The sequence below is a fragment of the Terrapene carolina genome, unplaced genomic scaffold (assembly GCF_002925995.2).
Source record: "Terrapene carolina triunguis isolate 2854851 unplaced genomic scaffold, T_m_triunguis-2.0 Scaffold85, whole genome shotgun sequence".
NCBI lineage: Eukaryota > Metazoa > Chordata > Testudines > Emydidae > Terrapene > Terrapene triunguis.
Genome location: NW_020664436.1, coordinates 32,272,731 through 32,292,667, shown reverse-complemented (window position 1 = coordinate 32,292,667; position 19,937 = coordinate 32,272,731). Strand labels below are relative to the sequence as shown.

The 19,937-nt window shown below is 39.8% G+C and overlaps 1 protein-coding gene across 1 annotated transcript in view; it reads right to left on the bottom strand.

Moving 5' to 3' along the window:
* PRKN (parkin RBR E3 ubiquitin protein ligase) overlaps window positions 1–19,937 on the bottom strand; it is a 969,496-nt gene that overhangs the window by 611,986 nt on the left and 337,573 nt on the right. Inside the window, exon 5 of the mRNA XM_026649533.1 lies at window positions 5,128–5,211. Within this exon, the coding sequence (XP_026505318.1) occupies window positions 5,128–5,211 (84 nt within the window). The remainder of the gene's footprint in view (window positions 1–5,127; window positions 5,212–19,937) is intronic.

The following is a 19,937-nucleotide window of genomic DNA, read 5'->3' as shown; positions in this document are numbered from 1 at the left end:
TTTAATTTGAAGCATCAATAGTTTTCCCTATATACAATGAGCACAAAATACAGATGTAGATATGTAATATCAATGTCTAATTCTGGTAGACAGAGGAAGTGTCTGTGGCTGCCTTTGTGTGGACAAATGTTCAAATTCTTCCTCTACAAAATTAAAAAGTTTTGTCTCAGATTAATAAATATTTAAATAAAAAGAGATTTAAAAATATTTTAATGATAAATAACCAGGCAAATAGGCGTCATGGTTACTGGTCCCAGCTAGAAGGTATCTAGAAGACAATGGTGCAGGAACAGCTCTATGAAATCATTGTAGTTATGGTTGCTTAAGCCGTTGGTGAAGTTGGTCAAATCCTACAACTTTCTTCCACAGAGTAAAATGAATGGTTCATCCATCTATTATCATAAATTTGAAATCCTAGAATACTGTGGTGATGTGTGAATCTACAGTCCAGATCTTCTTAATCAAGATGCTAGGTTAAAAAAAGTACACCTTCATGCAGCTCCTGCAACTCTCCCACAAGAAACAGGAACCACAACTGTCTTCGTGTATTCTAGTTTGAAAAGTCTTGCTTCAATTAAAAAAGCAAACACCACAAAGATTGGACACAGTTTTAAAATATTCAGTATGTTCATGTCCTGATTTGTCAGTGGTAACCCCTAGAACATGAACTAAACTAAATATTATTTACTTTAAAAACTTTTGTGGGAAACTGGATACCTCAGAGGATCCATAATGAGATATAGAATATCATCTTCTGCTGGTACAAATCCAAGCCAAAGTGGTAGCAATAGCTGTTTGGTGTACTAAATTCAGTTCCCAGTGGACAGGTGTCCCGGAATTGGGTACATGCATTTGTTGGAAGTCTCAGCAGATAGAACGAGTTTGGGCATGTGGACCCCACACCAGATGCACTCACCTCATCCACCAACTACGACACAATCTCTGATTGCCATATCCCACAGGGGACCATAAGTGGACAGAGACTGAAGTCCCCAACTTCCATTCCCTGTTCTCTATCTGGAAAATAGAGCTTCTGTTTCATCTCCTGGCTTGCTGACCCATGTAGGAAGTCACTAAAAGTACAGAGCCCTGTGAATAGGAAAGGAATTCTTCCACTGTCGAAGCAAGAATACAGGCAGGTAAGTAGCACATAGAGATGTCTATGTGGAAGTAGATCTAACTGATAACAGATAAGGAGGGATCACTACACGTTATTTTGCACAGGCCTTTGAACAACATGGGTGCAGCTGTTCAAATCACTTTGTGAACTATCAATGATATCAGAGCTGGTACTAAAGCAGTATCTTTATCTTGATAATACAACTATCTCCTATGCCATGAAGGCAAATTTATACATGATAGTTAAGGCTAAGATTTTGTCACAGATAGGCCTGAATAAAGACTGGGAGTGGCTGGGTCACTACAAAAAATAATTTTCCCTCTGTTGATATTCACCCCTTCTTGTCAACTGTTGGGAATGGGCCACATCCACCTTAACTGAATTGGCTTCGTTAGCACTGACCCCCCACTTGGTAAGGCAACTCCCATATTTTCATGCACTGTCTATTTATATCTGTTTACTTTTTTTTTCCACTCCATGCATCTGATGAAGTGGGTTCTAGCCCACGAAAGCTTATGTCCAAATAAATTTGTTAGTCTCTAAGGTGCCACAAGGACTCCTCGTTGTTTATGTTGATACAGACTAACATGGCTACCTCTCTGAAACCTAGGCGTTCTAGGTATAACTAAAATACAAATAAAAGTCCGAAAGACAGACAGAAAGAATAAAGCCAGCTAAAACGTCAGCTCAGGTCTGTCCAAAACTTAGTTTGTGATTTCTGAAGAGGTTCATAAACCACTAGGTGCACCTGGGCTGGATCACAGGTTTGTAACAAAACACAATTCCATCTCATTTATGTTTCATTAAGAAAGTTTCACACAGCATTGTTAATTATTCTGGCAAATCCAGCTACATAAAATGAGTCAGACCAGAATACACAGGGTACTCGAAAAGAATCTACCTTAGCTAACAATGCACTGAACCCATCCATCCTGAAGAAAAAGACTAAGAAGCAGAATGAGTGAACAACATTAAAAGATATAAGAACCCTGAAGAAGCATATACAATCTATATTTAACTACCACAGTACCTTGGGTTGGTGGGAGGGAGGTAGTACATATCTATGCCAAAAATGAAATTAGTTTATTATAGTTTGTCAAAAAATAGGTAAATCGTTAGTAAATCCTCTTCCCAACTAACAAGGAAGCTATAGCCCTTAATGACACAAATATTATAAGTATAATATTTTCTCATGTTAGGCAAAAAATCCCTAAGAACTATGGACTTCATAAATGCAACATGTATATGTATTTGAAAAGAGGGGGGGGCAGGTTTTAATTACATTGAATTATTTATGGAATAAAGCTCTTTTCCAGAGGACTTGATGCTGGTGAATGGTTATTTTTAGGGATGGCAACAAAACAAGAATTCTGCTTTACAAAAAGTGTCAAGGTTTCAATATTTGTTTTCATTCTGATGCATTCTGAAATGTATCATGTAAACAAACAAACAACCCCCATTCCCCCCCCACACACACAGGAATAACACCCCAGAATAGCTAACAGCCCAGTGGTTAAGGGACTCACCTGATAGGTGGGACACTCAGGTTCTACCTGGTTTGGGGCAGGGACCTGAACCTGCATTTTCCACATTCCAGCTGAGTACCACCAGGTTATAGAGCCAGTCTCTCTAACCAGTACAAGGAATATTTAACTATTTATACAAAGTAGAACAGCTCCAACAGGGAAGACTGAGGGAGAGAGAAAGAGCCCTGGATAGGGATGACTGGCACCATTTGACTCCTGTCTTATGCAACTACAGGTCTGTCGCATCTTAGGCGCATTTAACATGTGCGATTTCAGCTTTACACGGTCGGCAAAACCAAAACAAAAAAACAAAAAAAAAAGAGAAAAATAACAATTTAAATACTGTTTCTGTAGTGCGGGCGATTCCGCCCGCCATTACATTCAATGTAATTTTGACTATAAGCGATTTTCGCTTTAGGTGCTGACTGCGGAACGTAACCCCAGCGTAAGATGAGACAGATCTGTAATGGGGTTCGAGAAAGATGATGATGTTATCTTCTTGAAATATAGAGATTAAAACAAGAGCACCACAATACTGATCATCTAAAAATGAAAAATATATCATGCCCTGAAGGTTGATAGGTTGGACTCTGCTGGGTTGAAAATTAAAGTGATTTCCAAGGTGTGACGCTGGGGGCGCACTCACCTCTCGTGGGTGCCTCCTGTCGGCTGGGTGTGACAGTTTGTGTCCATTTGTTCTTGTGTCCACATTGGCACTTAACTTAAATAGCTCCTCTCCCTCCCTTGTATTTATCCCTCTGATATATTTATAGATAGCAGTCATATCTCCCCTTTTGGTTAGGCTAAACAAACCAAGCTCTTTGAGTCTATTCTCATAAGGTAGGTTTTCCATTCCTCAGATCATCCTAGTAGCCCTTCTCTGCACCTGTTCCACTTTGAATTCATCTTTAAGTATTCCAGATGAGGTCTCACCAGTGCCTTGTATAATGGTACTAACACTTCCTTGTCTCTACTGGAAATACCTCACCTGATACATCCTAGGGCTGCATTAGCCTTTTTCACAGTCGCATCACATTGACAGCTCATAATCAGCCTGTGATCAACCAATACACCAGGTCTTTCTCCTTCACTGTGACTTCCAACTGATAAATCCCCAGTTTAAATTATTGTTGTTAATCCTTAATGCATGACTTTGCACTATTAAATATCATCCAATTTCTATTTTTCCAGTTTACAAGGTCATCCAGATCTTCTTGTATGATATTCCAGTCCTCCTCGGTATTGGCAATACCTCCCAACTTTGTGTCATCTGCAAATTTTATTAGTGCACACATTTTTTGTGACAAGATCAGTAATAAAAATGTTAAATAAGGTTGGTCCCAAGACAGATCCCTGAGGAACTCCACTAGTAACCTCCCTCCAGCCTGACAGTTCACCTTTCAGTATGACCTGTTGTAGCCTTCCCTTTAACCCGTTCCTTATCCACCTTTCAGTTCTCATATTAATCCCCATCTTCTCCAATGTAACTAATAATTTCTCATGTGGAACTGTATCAAATGCCTTACTGACATCCAGGTAGATTAGATCTACTGCATTTCCTTTGTCTAAAAAATCTGTTATCTTCTCAAAGAAAGATATTAGTAACTTAGTTACCACCTCTTGAGAACAACAATTCAAATCATTTAGGCTACTTACTTTTTGCAATTCATCAAGCTTGGAACAGATCATTTAACTTTAGGAAACATGCTAATAGTCAAAAAGAACAGGAGTACTTGTGGCACCTTAGAGACTAACAAATTTATTTCAGCATAAGCTTTCGTGGGCTACAGCTCACTTCTTCAGATGCAGTGAGCTGTAGCCCACGAAAGCTTATGCTGAAATAAATTAAGGTGCCACACGTACTCCTGTTCTTTTTGCGGATACAGACTAACAGGGCTGCTACTTTGTAACATGCTAATAGTACTTTCTTATCTTAATTACCTGTTAATCACATTGCTTATAAACAAAATTCTGACTCCCTGCCTGAGGGGCACAAGCTGGAAGCAGTCGCCTGTCTCCTCTGCAGAACATTGCACATGCCTGCCTGAGGCTTGCAGTCGGGGGGAGGGGTGACAACACCCTCCCATGTCCCCCCAAACTATGCCTATTGTTTAGGGGGGCAATGCCCCCTTCTGCCCCCCCAATCCACCTATGCTCTTAACAGCTCCTTTAGATTTAAATCAATGCAGTCAGACAAAATATCGGCAAGCAGGTAAACTGCAGTACATATATTCATAAAAAATACAAATGTCCCGCATTTTCCACAGGGCGATAATGTTATTTTCTGACCAGTGACTGACAGATATCCCACTTCTGTAACCATATTAAAAGTACTTGATTAGACATAAATAGTAAATTGCCACAGATTCTATATTTTAAACAGAATTAGTGACTTACACCAGTAATATAACAAATCTTTATTTCTGCAATGGTCTCATTACACTGAGTCTTGGAGAAACATGACATTTAACAATATCTTACCGCTATATCTCCACGGCAGTTTCGGGATTGGCAAGTGCCAGCTATTCTGTTTGGAATCAGCACATCCTCCCAGCAAGATGGACCCTTTAAAATAAAATCCAAACAACTTTTTAAATCTAATTGTTAAGAAAACATAAAAGTTCCTCTTTACTGGAACTTTGCTAGACGGGAATTTTATTACTCTTCTGCTAACAAAATACAGTCAAAGGTTCTAACATTGCCAAAAAGACATTTATCATTAAAGCTTAATCATTAATAGACAATGCAGCTCCTTCTGTTCTGTGCCTAATGTTCCTAAGAGCACTCAAACTCTCAACTCTGTATTTCCAATGTTTAACGTTAGCCAGGGATACTTCTTCATTGTGATTAAAAAAGCTACAGAAGACCCATATTCTGTCTGAATAATATTTATCTTTTACTTTAAACCAACAAGAGAATTGCTTCAGACTTTCTTCAATCATCTTCATCATCACCACCTCTAAGCATAATACACATTAGTAATTAAAAAGTATGCAACAAGGGAGTAAGACCATATCGATGGTGTTTAAATTATTATCATGATATCTCATCTAATTATTCTGTTAAAGAAAAAAGCCATTTCTAAAGTAAACAGATAGAAAATCTTGAATGGTCATTGCTACAACTTGTTGAATGGAAACAATATTTATGGTTGCGATAAAAGATAAACAAAAAGAAATAACTTCCAAGTTAAAGACTACAGTCATCATTATTAATATTCCAGAATTGCAAAGTATTATATCTGTAAGCTACGCAAGTATCCCCTGGTACCCAAAACACTGGAAATTACAATAAGGTTTCCAATTTTATGTTAATCTCAAAACTACTATTAACAAACAAATGATAGAATGGTGTGATAGAAATAAGAAGCTCACACACACACACACAACCGACAAGAACAAAGAATAAAGGCTTTAACCATTAAAAACATTATTAATCAAATTTAGATGCTGCATAGGACAGTCACTTCTGATGGAATTAAGTAGTAAACTATACGGAAACCCTACCATGTGAAAGGTTTATTTATACAAAAACAAAAAAACTGGATCTCTCAGCATTTGGGAAATTAATGATCATGTAAATTGTGGCCAAATTGTAAAAACCAAGTCCCAAAACTTACCCTGAACTCACAATGAAGCATATCCTTTCCACCCACTCTAACTCTTCGGGAAAGAACAGCCCTTTGGCAAGCTCTACTGATTGCATTATTTGCAGTTACTATTGGGTATGAATAAAGGTTGTTACAATGAAGGCCCCATGGTGGATGCAAGGTTACCTCCACGAGAATGTGATCCAGTCTCACTTCTCTAGCTTTCTTAGTTCAGAGCTTCACGTCTCTACGGCTTTGGCACTTGTCCCAGATGTGACCCTCATCTAGGCACTTTCAACAGGTGGAATGAGGGTCACTTACCAGCACAGACTTCTTGCAGCCGATGCAATGCTTAAAGCTTGGAGACAGAGGCATTCCAAGGACCGAGAGCCGGTACCCAGGACCAACTCTCTAAATCAAACAAGTAAAATAACAGATGAAACTTATTCTAAAGTACTAACTATTCATGGAGTACACTAACTATATACAGGAAAAGCAAATTCCCTGGAAGGGAAAACATTTGCAAAGCAAGCCAACATGCTCCGTCTACCAATCTCAGCCAGCAAGAAGGACCTGATGGGGCAGCTCCAAACTTTATACTACCACACAGCAGCATGAGCCAGGAGAAAGTGCACACACCACACCAAAGGGTACCAATAAGGGAAAAATCTCCAACTATGGACTGGTGCACTGGGCATGCATGCACCTGAAGTGGAAAGGACATGTGCAACATAGCTCAAAGAACAACAGTTGCAGAACAGGTTAGTAACTGTTTTTTTTTACTAATGGGTGTGAATAAAAGTCTTTATAGTGACTCCTCAATTACTTTGCAGGGAGTAAACCAAAACATAAATGGTGATTTAAAACAAACATTCTGCTTTTAACAAGTAACCAAAAATTAAAAATAGATGAGGTAAGGCAACAAAGGAACCTCGCTCAAGGCATCCTTTCCAACAGTTAGAGGAGGGAGAATCAATCTTATTACCATAACTTTACTAGGAATCAGACATAACCTAAAAGACATTAAGGATTTATAACTATATTTATTGTATATTGCCAGATCTTAGTGTAATTTAAATTGCATATGAAAGATCCATTCGAAATCCTCTCTCCCATTATTCTTTGTGCATGGGATTTTTACCTTCATTTATGGGAATTTAAGTGATTTATATACAGTTGACATAATCACTTCAGATGATCCTTCTCCAGAAAGAATTACACACGTTTATGTGGAGTACTATATGTGAACATGGTGCTTTTCAAAATACTTTGATCCTGATCCTATTTAATATCAATGGTAAAACTCCCATTGACTTCACTAGTGTAAGACTGTACCCAAGACACCTAATTCTTCTCTCACCTACACCATTGTAAACCGGTGTAACTCTCTCAAAGTCAATGGAGCTATACCAGTATAAGTGATAGAAGAATCAGGCACAAGGTCTCTACACAAGGAAGTTTATGATCCAAATAACCTATCCTGGAAGGACATTACCAGCCATAGCGCTCATTATCAAGGCTTCATGAGCAGCAAACACTACAGGTCAATTTTTGTATGCTGGTGTAACTTCACTGAAACCAATGGATGCACACCAGCATAAAATTTGCCCAAACATCTGGAAATAAGAGTTTCCAGGACTGGTCTCCAAGTTAAAGAAAAATAAAATAAAATAAAATAAAGGACAGTAGTTCCAATGCAAGAAAGAAGAGATATAATATACAAAGTATGAAATTAATCCAGGAAGGTTTGGAAAAATAAGTGGCTATTAAGGAGGGATTTGAAGGAAAGGACAGTTATGTTGACTGTGCCAAAGTGTTTTATAAATATTACTGAATTACAACTTTCACTTTCATTTTCTGTAGGCACAAAACTACCCAGACCAAAAAGAAAAATCATATATATTTTGCCCCTTTTGATAGCTTATTGCCTGATGTAACTTGCACTTCAAGTCAATAGTAGTGTTTCAGTTTACCCTGATAGGTATTAGATCAGGGGTGGGCAAACTACAGCTTGCGGGCCGGATCCGGCCCCTCAGGGCTTTGGATTCGGCCCACATCCCTGCGGCCCCCGGGCGGGGGGGGCAGAGGGCTCCATGCATTGCCCTTGCCTCCAGGCACCGCCCTCCGAAGCTCCCATTGGCCAGGAACGGGGAACCACGGCCAATGGGAGCTTCAGGAGAGGTACCTGTAGGCGCGGCAAGGGCAGTGCATGCAGAGCCCTCCTCCCTCCCTCCCCAAGGGGCCGCAGCGCTTCCGGGAGCAGCGCGGGGCCGGGGACAGGGCAGGCATGTAGGGAGCCTGCCCTGGCCCCGGTGCAACCCCGGAGCTGCTTGAGGTAAGTGGCGCCGGGCCGGAGCCCGAACCCCTCTTGTACCCAACCCCCCCCAACCCCTTGCCTGTACCTTGCACCCCTCCTGCACCCTAACGCCCTGCCCTGAGCCCCCTCATACACCCAGCACCCTTCCTGCACCCCAACCCCCTGCCCTGAGCTCCCTGCTGCACCCTGCACCCTCCTGCACCCCAACACCCTTCCCTGAGCCCTCTCATACACTCCGCACCCCTGCTCTGCCCCAATCCCTTGCCCTGAGCCCCTTCCTGCACACCGCACCCCCTCCCACACCCCACACTCCCTCCTGCACCCCAACCCCCTGCCCTGCATACAATTTCCCCACCCAGATGTAGCCCTCGGCCCAAAAAGTTTGCCCACCTCTGTATTAGATTGAGCATTTAAGGAAACAGAGTGGTCTAGCAGCTAGAGACCGTGGCAAGGAGTCAGGAGATGTTGGTTCTGTTCTTGACTGTCACTGACATGCTGAGAGACTAAGGGAAAGTCACTTAGTCCATATCTAAACTGGCCCATAGCAAAATGAGGTTAATACTTATCACCCAAATCTGTGAAGAAGTTGCAGCTCTTCAGATGAAAGATGCTATGGTATGTAAAGTATTGTTAATAATAATTTCACATATTTTAAAAAGATACTGTTTAGCTGAAATCTTATCTCTAACTTTCCATGTTAGTAAAGCAGCAAAAGTTATAAACCCTTGAAAATGCAATATAATTAAAATGCTGACATTTGTTTAACAATACTGGTACTAAATGTCATTGGTATAATTGTGCCAAAATAAAAACACAAATTCAAGTGAGATAAGCACTTTGAAATGCAATTTTTGTTTTGTTCTTTCCTAAGCTTTAGAAAAATCTGTCAAACTACAAATCAGCCAATCAGTCGCACTGTTGAAACACATTGTGCATTACAGTGTTTATAATTATTAGTTTATATTAATCAGAGTGTATTATGAGAAGAAAAAACCTCCTGATTGCAAGATTAAAGAGACTGCCCTTCATGTAGTAGTCACATGGCTGCTAAAGAAAGCTGCAGATCAAAATAAAAACAGCAAAGATTTTTTTTTTCATGTATGTAAAAGGGAAAAGAGCAGAATAAAAACTAAGTATCAAGAAGACTGGAATATGAATGAATAAGAAAAAAAATAAAAAAGTATAGTTGAATTTACTTTTACTATTAATATATGTTTTTATTTTTTCTGTTTTGGGGTTTTTGGGGGGAGGGGATGGGAGGCATATTGGATTGTAGGTCCATGATAAAGACAGGAAAGACAAGGAGGATTCAGGTGCCCTTAAATGTATCGGCAGAAACTTGATTAAACTGGGACTGCTTTCCAGCAGTAGTGAAGGTTTAACGTTACTTTAAAAGCTGTAGCTGCATTTTGATCCCTTGCAATCATCACTTTAAAAAAAACGAAAACTGGAGAGGTGTTCTAGAGATCTCAGATGACAAATTATTCAAAATGCAGTAGTTAGATTGAGTTGTTGACCTGTGAAATCAGAGAAAGGTCGGAAACAGAGGTCAACAATAGAATTCAGTGATTCATCAAATAGTTTGAATCATTAGAAGGCTGGAAACTATCCATGTATTTAATGCTTTGTATTTTCCCTGCTTTATATTCTTCCCCAGTGAACAATATGCAGTAGAATATCATTAAAACACATCTTTGTACCTACTAATATCTACATGGGCGACATAAATCATTAAAATGTTGAGCAAATGACCCAACTGAGGGACAAACATTAATGCAAAAAAGATTTTTAAAGTAATGTAAGGAATAACGTCTGGTGCATAAGAGAATTCAAACTAGAGTACAAGTCACTAAGGAAGTGCTACAGTATATCTAAGCCAAGTCCAGTGGCAACTGCTCACATTCCTTTGGAGAATATCCTCTATGGCCTTTGATATTCTAGATAAATTTGGTGTGCTAAGCACTGCTTGGCCCTCCCAGAATGCTTCTAATTCCTTGCACCCACAAACAAAATATCTCCTATACAAAAGGTGCTGAAACCATCCTTTGGATTAGGTTTCCTTTTTGTTACTGTGTGATTATCCAGTCTCCACTGCTACAGGGCCAGCAGGGAGTGTGGTCTTTGGCATCACAGAAACAATTGTGGCCTTTCCACCATTATCATCCCTCAGTCACTTGCTGGTGACTTGTCTGTTGCACTTGCTGCAGTTCATTGCACAAGGGGTTAAATTTGCCAGAAATCACTTATCTGTGCAAATTGTGCTGAACACATAGTAACAGAAATCAGTGCAAAAAAGTCTAAAAAAATTAACCAAATGTCCAAATGTCCATAGTGTCCAGGGTTGAATTCCTAAATTACACCCTGGACACTATGGCCAAAGCATTTATGTTACAGCTGTCAGCCCAAGTGTTCAATTGTTGCACATTCTTAACATGCTGCTTTATCTACTTGCAATTGCAATATATTCCATCTTTCTATTTGAGGCATGAAAATTACTCATGGGGATATTCCAACAGCAAAATGGTGTACAATTTAACACAGGCCATGAGTGTTGGGGGAATAGTGACACTGCTTACCCAACGTGCTGTAAGACATCAAGTGCATTTTATAACATCTTAGCAGAAAACAATTAATCTTAGCCATTATTTTCTCCTAATTCTCACTACTTATGTTTGAAAGGCTTTCATAAAGCAGGCATTTGAGCCTTGGAACCACATTTTGGGGCAATGCATGTTTTCCTATACCTGCATATATGTTCTCATAGATTCTCTACTCTTGGAGCTGGACCTTCAATATTACCTCTCAGAAAAATTATAGGGCAATTATCAGGCTTTCCCTTCCCCGTTTTGAAAACTGCCTCTGCTCTCATTGCAGAGATCCTTCACAAAGCAATGTTTTTCAGCAGCCTATTGGCTTTCAATAAGTAACCTCTGCTAGTCCAGTTACACTGATACCTTTCCTCTCTTTCTGCCCCTTTGCTAATCCTATTGTTGCATAATCTAGTGCCTCCACACCTCTTATTCTTATACACTGTGAGAATTCTCATAACTGTTCTCAAGTCCAAAGAATGAGTGTCTTGCAAGAAGGCATTGGAATTTGAAAAGGAACTAAAATTATTACTTTTATTGATTTTTATTCAGGATATTAAAGGTCAGATGGTATTGCTGTGGTATTAATCATCATTTTGTATGTTTCACTTTAATGGTCCCTGCAGCTTCATGGATGTCCCAGAGCAGGTGTGAGAGATAGGCAGATGACATACACAGGAGTGGAATGGCTGACAAAATTGAGCTCCATCCATGAAGAGCAGGGAGGATTTATTCCTGGATATGCACAGAGAAATGAATAAGGATTTGGACTGAAGGTATCACTTTTTGTCAATTCAGTTAACACCTACAATACAGTAGAGCTATCATGTTGAGAGCGTTCACCAGTGGTAAAACAGCACCCTCACCCAGTCTCAACTCCCCTAAACAAGAATATTACCCTCCTCTAATAATCCCCATGTACACCAAATTTCCATTGCTGAATGAGGCCATGTTTGTTCTGAGCACAGTACAAGGATGGTACATCCAAACAGAGCCTTTCATTCTTTTTACTAAAGCAGTAATGCAGAGGACAAATTAAGACTTACAGATACAGCGATTTATTTTTATGAATTCTTTAACAGTTTTAATTTAGGAGAACCATCTGATTATCTTCAGCTTTTCAAGCTCTCTTTACTAAGAATAATCTAGCTGCTGTGTGAGCGAAATTGCAGCTACTCAGATTAGAGTCGGGCAAAGACCACATGATGTGCTTTAAGTGTTGAGAGATTGGAGATCTCATTTCAATTCAGAATGAGTAAATCTATTTGAATAACAACATTTATTATCATGTAGAGCTTCATATTTATTTCAGGTTGCTTTATATCTTGATAATTATGCATACAACTGGACTGTGTTTATTAAATGAGATAAGGTGCTTATTATATTTCTAGTGAATGCCCAGATATCATCATCATATAAACATTATTACTTTGCTACCAAATAAAACCACATAAATAACAGCTTCCACTTTTGTGGAAAATATATTGCTCTAAATCCCCAAAGGGCAGCCGAACAATGTTAGCCACCTTGTTTAAAAGAAAAAAAGAAAAAAGAAAAAGAAAAAGAAGGTATACAGAAATGTTAAATTACCAATTTAACCAGGAGATTTTTACTAGTCTTTTTACAATTTGTTCCATTTACAGTACTTGAAATGTTATCAAAAATAATTGTCAGTGTGTATGGGCAGGTGGAGACCGGTGGCTGCTGGCTGGGAGCCCAGCTCTGAAAGCAGAGCAGTGCAGAAGTAAGGATGGCATGGTATGGTAATGTCATCCTTACTTCTCCACTGCTGCATACAGAGCTGGGCCCTCAGTCAGCAGCCGACACTCTCTGGCCACCCAGCTCTGAAGGCAGCAACGTAGAAATAAGGGTGCATGGTATGGTATTGCCACCCTTACTTCTGTGCTGCTGCTGGCGGAACGCTGTCTTCAGAGCTGGGTGCCTGGCCTGCAGCCACTGCTCTCCTGCCACCCAGCTCAGAAGGCAGCACAGAAGTAAGAGTGGCAATACCACAATCCCCTCTAAAATAACTGTATGATCGCCTGCAACTCCCTTTTGGGTCAGGGCCCCCAATTTGAGAAACTCCCCCATGAAATTGGTATAGTATAGGGTAAAAGCACACAAAAGACCAGATTTCACAGGGGGAGAGCAGATTTCATGGTCCGTGATGCGTTTTTCATGGCCGTGAATTTAGTAGGGCTATAGTCATAGAACCTGGGCAAAATCATACAAATCCTCATTTATATGAATAATCTCCTCAGTATCAATGGGATAAGCCACCTGAGTAATGACTTACTCATGTGAAAATTTGCAAGATAAAAACTCTTATACTAGCAGTGTCCTATCTTACTCTATACAAAATTTTCAGATGTGAGTTCTGGCTCCAGTAGAGGCTGGCATCTGAAGACAACCATTTTGAGAGAAGAATGTCTGGATCTCACACACAATAAACTGATTCTAATGAAGCTGTCATGGTTAATGTTGCCAAGCCATGAACACAAAAAAAGCTTGCAGAAGAAAAGCAGATCTGCCCCACTACCAAGCAAGATGCTGCTCTAATGACCAAACAAAAATTTGGAGGGGAGTGCAAATACAAGTGTTTAGGAAATACAGTTTGTAACAGCAGCTGGTTTGCTTGAAATCAACATATTTCTGCAATGAAATATTCCAAAAAGAAAAATTATACCAATTTATATAAGGATAGGGTGACCAGACAGCAAGTGTGAAAAATCGGGACAGGGGGTTGGGGGTAATAGGAGCCAATATAAGAAAAAGCCCCAAATATTGAGACTGTCCTTACAAAATCGGGACATCTGGTCACCCTATATAAGGAAAACAGAATGTAGATTGACCATTACCTACCGGCTAGTATGCATGGAATGCAGAATTAAGCATTTTGAATGGCTAACAATTTTCACAAAACAGGATCCTTTGGGTACCTGGTGCAACTCCTTATTTGTTTGGACAGTACCAAGTACCCTTTCACAGCTCAATAAACAAACAGTAATTGAAAACACATCCATTAATCTATTATCTGAATTTCATTTATTTTCAGCTAACACAAGCAGATCCCAGATGATCATAAATGACAGTGCAATGGGGTGTATAAACCCATGTCAGGGGTTAGTACATACAGAAGAAGCAGGAAATAGACTATCTGGGTTCAGTTGCAGCTGCTGCAATAGAAGACTTAACTTTCATGGTCAAAGGGAGGCTGAGAAGGAAATTCTTTCTAAGGCTACATCTACACTACAGGGGGGAGTCGATTTAAGATACGCAATTTCAGCTACGTGAATAGCGTAGCTGCATTCGACGTATCACAGCCGACTTACCCCGTTGTGAGGACGGCGGCAAAATCGACTTCTGCGGCTTTTTGTCGGCGGCGCTTACTACCACCTCCCCTGGTGGAGTTAGAGCACCGATTCGGGGATCGATTGTCGCGTCCCGATGGGACGCGATAAATCGATCCCCGAGAGGTCGATTTCTACCCGCCGATTCAGGCGGGTAGTATAGACCAGACCTAAGAGTCCTGCTGGATGGCCTGAGATCTCTGTGAGCCAAAGGAGCTTGCAAGTCACTGAGTCAGAGAGATCAATACATTCAAAAGACAAACTCCACCTCTGGTTAGCAGGCTGTGTTTTTCACTGGGACTGGCTAAGCAAGCTTTATTTTACAAGGCTATAGTAAAGCACAAGGTACTTTTACACTGGGACTTTTGAGGATACAATGAATTATGGTGTGCTGGAAGCTTGGGAAGGATGAATTAACTTTGGACAAAGAGACTCCCCTTCCTTTTACCCCATAAGGAAGCTATGATTCTGAATATGGACTGAACACATTTTACATGGTACACCTCTACCCCGATATAACACGACCCGATATAACACAAATTCGAATATAACGCGAAAAAGCAGTGCTCCGGGGCGGGCGGGGCTGCGCACTCCGGCGGATCAAAGCAAGTTCGATATAACGCGGTTTCACCTATAACGCGGTAAGATTTTTTGGCTCCTGAGGACAGCGTTATATCGGGGTAGAGGTGTATTCAACAAAGATACAGCTTCCTTCCGCAAACACCTGAACTTGCTTCACTCATGCTGATGATTAAGGATGTCGTTTTCTCCCAACATCCTCGTTCACTGATGTCACCATACAATCTCAGGCATATAATCTCTTCATATACAACCCAAATCAATATTAAATTCGGCTAGTACAGATGGTAACTACACACTAAAAATCCTGAATATAGGAAGAAGTCCTGTATTACATAGCCACCAAGGGATGACTGGCACAAGAAGAAGATGTGGAAATGCAAACAAAAAGGAAGAGTCATTTTCCATAAAATGGCTAGAATAAGCGAAGAGTGCCATAACATATTCAATAAACAATTGTATAGCGTAAGGCCCGTGTACCCATAATAAGTCATTATAATAAATTCTTCAACAAATCTAAATGTGTCTTCATACCAGATAGGCAGGTAGCAAAATACCTGCAATGAACACTACATGGGTTATGGGAAGAGAAATATAATCATGATCTGTTTATTGATCTGTCACATGCTGCCGGAAAGGCTTTAAACAGAAAATAGTGAGTAAAATCCTCAGCTGATGTAAATCATCATAATCCCACTAAAGTAAGTGGAGCTACAGCTGAGGACCTGGCCCTGAGTCTATTTTCCTTTCATATTACAAGCTGAAATATCTACCTTCTAGTTAATAGATTTCAAAAACTTCCACACTTATCCAACACAACCAGAACTAATTCTGATTCTAACACATTCACATTACAAAGAAAGACATTTTTTCTTCTCTCCTCTTCTTTTGTTCTCAATGCTTAACGCTGCTGGACACCAAAATCAGGGTTTACACTATAGTTAAGGAAATTGAAAGTGCACCTGGAACCCTAAAAATTATAGGTGATACTTTTCCCCAAGCTGTCTGAACCACCACGTTCAATTCCTTATTTTTTTCTAATTTTAATTACTTCAAAGTTTTCATTTCGCCTTCAAATAAATCTGAGGTGCATATGGTACATAAAGAGTTGTCCCTCAGCACTCTGCAATGAGGAGATTTTTAACTGTTTGCCCAAAGTGTTTACACATCACTCTGAAACTATGATCAGTGGAGAGAGAGACAAAGAAGACTGTGGTAAATAACTTAGAGCTGATGACTTGTAAGGTGTGTGAGCATCATCAAAATGTTATCTGAAGCACAACTGCAATATTCAATGTTTATTTAGATTTAAAAGAATCTACACCAAAGAATACCCATCTGGAGCTGTGAAGGCCCTTGGTTTAATTTTGAAAGTCCAAGGAGAAGTTTCACAATCAATCCAGCAGCAGAGCTTACCCTTGCTTTCCTCCCAACCACATCACACTGAGTCAGCAGACTCAAAGTGAATTAGAAATTCCATCCCATTTCACATTTTCCTCAAAACAGAAATCCTACTCTAACTGACTCAGCCCTCCTCCAGTGCTCCAATAAATTGGCTCTGCAGCCCTGCATGAGCAGCCCACTACTTCAGGGTATTTTGGACTGTGTGGGACAGCACAGCCCAGGAGGCGCTCCCTCACCAAGAATGCTGTGCTGGCAGCCCTGTCTCTTTTACACTGAAGGAGTCTTTGCTCTAGTGTCCACGTTGACCTCAAATGTGATAGTATGGCACAGGGAGAGAGATGGTCTCTTAGGTAGGAAGGTCCCAGGCCATGTAACTATTGTGCTTCTTCTGGAAATCAGTAAATAGTCTTTCAGCCAAACCCTTATTTTAGAAATATTATTTTAATTCATGATAGGTTTCAGGCTGATTGCTCTGGAAGGTGAAGCCCCCTCTTCACCCACAGAAGAAGTACAGCACAGCACAGCAAGAGATTGTGGAAACTTCCCATCACTTCACCCACTATGACACAATCCTGTTCTGGAGAAATCACCTCTAGGGCTCGGGGTGGGGGGGGGGAGAGTCAGTCTCTATGCCCATTTAATCTTTAGCCTCTCTGTTGAAAAAGCCAACAAGGATGCCAATTAGTGCAAAGACTGACGATGGTTTTTGCAAAATGGACACTTGTCCAGTAGGCACTAGAATGAAATCAACCTATTTTATGTAAGTTCGTGATCAGCTATCAAATGTCTACAAATGTTGGTCACTAACAGCCTAGACTACATTCAAATAAGCAAGCCAGAGGTGAAAGTTTCTACATCCCAGTCACCTGACCCATTTGGTCCCACTTGGGTTATTTTTAGATATATATTTTTGATGGACACAGAAAAACACAAAAGAAAACCTGTATGTAATGCTACCAGACACTACGCTCCCCAATGCTTTAATACTTTGCCTGTTCTTCACTCACCCAGGATTCAATGGGAACTGCTGAGTGCACACTATTTTTGAAAACAAGCCATTTATTTAGATGCCTATATACACATAACTTTAGGCACCCATTTCTGAAAATACTGGTCTAGATAGAACTTGCCTCATCTGCAGTCGGAGTACCGAAGCAATTAAAAAGGTGAAAACTTTATCAATTCTCAATTTATTTGGTATTCTAAAATAAGAGGCCACCATTTCAAGCTGTTGGCACCCCGATAAACACTTTAAAGATACAGTGAATCAGAAAAAGAAACAGCAGCTCCATAACCACAGTGCTACAAAAACAGCCCTGCAGCACACTTTGCAAAATAGCTATGCAGCTATTCTCCACCTGCCCTAAAAATCACCCCTAAAAATATTTGCTTCTTCAGCAACCTTCATAAAAACCATGTGCCTCACAGAGAGCCCTAAAGGTCAATGGATTTGAAGGAGGAGAGCACATTTCAAAGGCTAGGGGCTCTCACATATCTCAAATATGCTTGCCAGCATATTTATACCTGCCCCTGGAAATTTCCATTACATGCATCCGACGAAGTGGGCATTCACCCATGAAAGCTTATGCTCCAATACATCTGTTAGTCTTAAAGGTGCCACAGGACTCTCTGGGGCTCTCACAGGCCAGTATGAAACATCTCTTACTCTTTATTTGTAAACCCATTCTCTTAGCAGTTAGTTTTTTCCCTTTGAGACTGTCCTTCAAAAAAAGAATATATCTTTGGTGTGGGGGAACGGGGATTATTTTCTTTTTTTTAACAATAATGTTTGTGATTTTGTCATATCAGCACCATCATTGTGTCCTTAGTTTAAGCAAAACATTAACAATTTTACATTTTTCAAGTAGAGATGGATCCAATCAGACCTACACTTTGAGGAATTCATAATCTGTGTCTAGATCTAACTTTTGCTCTTAGGTATTTGTTGGTTTTTTAAAGTTATTTACATATGAGAAATCCCTGTAAAGAGCTAACTAAGATAAGTCAATATACAAACCAAGGACTTTAAGTAGCACTTTTGCTAATAATGCTAACTAGACACCTTGTCATGTAAATTCATTTGTGCTGCACGGAACCATAAAAGAGATAATAAACCAAAGATTTAAGATAAGAAAAATATATCCCCTCAACTCCATGAATATCCCCAAATAATTATCATTTAATTCAAGTGTGATAATTGCAAATCACTTTCTTTGTTTTACATATTTTTGTTTATGAAATATTTTGTATCCTATGAAATGAGATGAAATCCAAGTCTTTCCATTGCAGAGAATACCGGGAGAGCTCATCAGCGGAGCACTTTTCAGACTCTCTGATACTGTCGCGACAAAGCTGGATTAGTGAGATGCTGGATAGATTCTCAGAACAAATTTCTTAACTAATCAACAGAAAGGCTTAAAATAAGATTGTCACTGGTGAAGAACCAACTTTTCAAAAGATGGTCAACCAGACTTTTCAGCTGCTGCAAAATAAAACTGTAAAATCAAGATTACACATACAATACCTGTAGAAAACAGACGTGTACATAATCTATTTCTGATTTTACACATGTTCAGCAATACTGACAGACAAAAGCTTATCGATTTCAGCAGAATGCCCTCATGTTCCAATGGAAAGCTCATGGGAGAATGAAAACTTTAACATACCAAAACTTAAGATGCAGTGTATATTAAAGCCTGAGGACACATCTCTGATGCTATTTTTTCCCCCTGGATGCCACTACTGTTTTACTGCAGTACACACGCACCACCACATACCATTTAGAAAACAGGTCAATGTGAACTAATTCATTTTGTTTTAATAACAGGATTTGCAGAAACAAGGATATGCATCAGATGGGTTAAAGTAGCTTCAGACATTATTCCCATATTCATCCAAGGTTATGCTGCCAACTCATTTTCTTCGGAAAATACAATTTTCACCCAACAGCATAATTCCTACTAACCCACACAGAAGTGCATAGAGCACTCTTTTGAGAATTTTAAACTAGCACTTAACTAGCGTTAACATACCATGGAAGTAAGTGAAAATTCTAGTGACAGGATCCCTTGACCAAATAAAATGTTCAACTGGCATGTAGATATTTGTACGAGCAAACGTTGCTTAAATGTACTCTTATATAAGTCCAGAGGGAGCAGTGAAAGGGTGAAAATGGAACTGAAAGCTGGAAAATTAGAAAACCAGGAGACAGAAATGAAGAGAAGCAAGCAGTATCCCCTTTTCAATAAAATCTATTTGTTCAAGTGCGAGAGGGATTAAATGTAGGGTTTCTGTTCATTGCACAGGGCCCAAAGACCAAGGAAGTCCGAGATCCATCTAGCACATTAGATCCTTTCAGGTAAACACACTAAGGGTATGGCTTCACTGCAGGTAACCTAGGCTCCTACCAGCTTTTAGAACAACTTCTCTCTCCCTACTGTCCACATAGAGATACCTCTAATCGG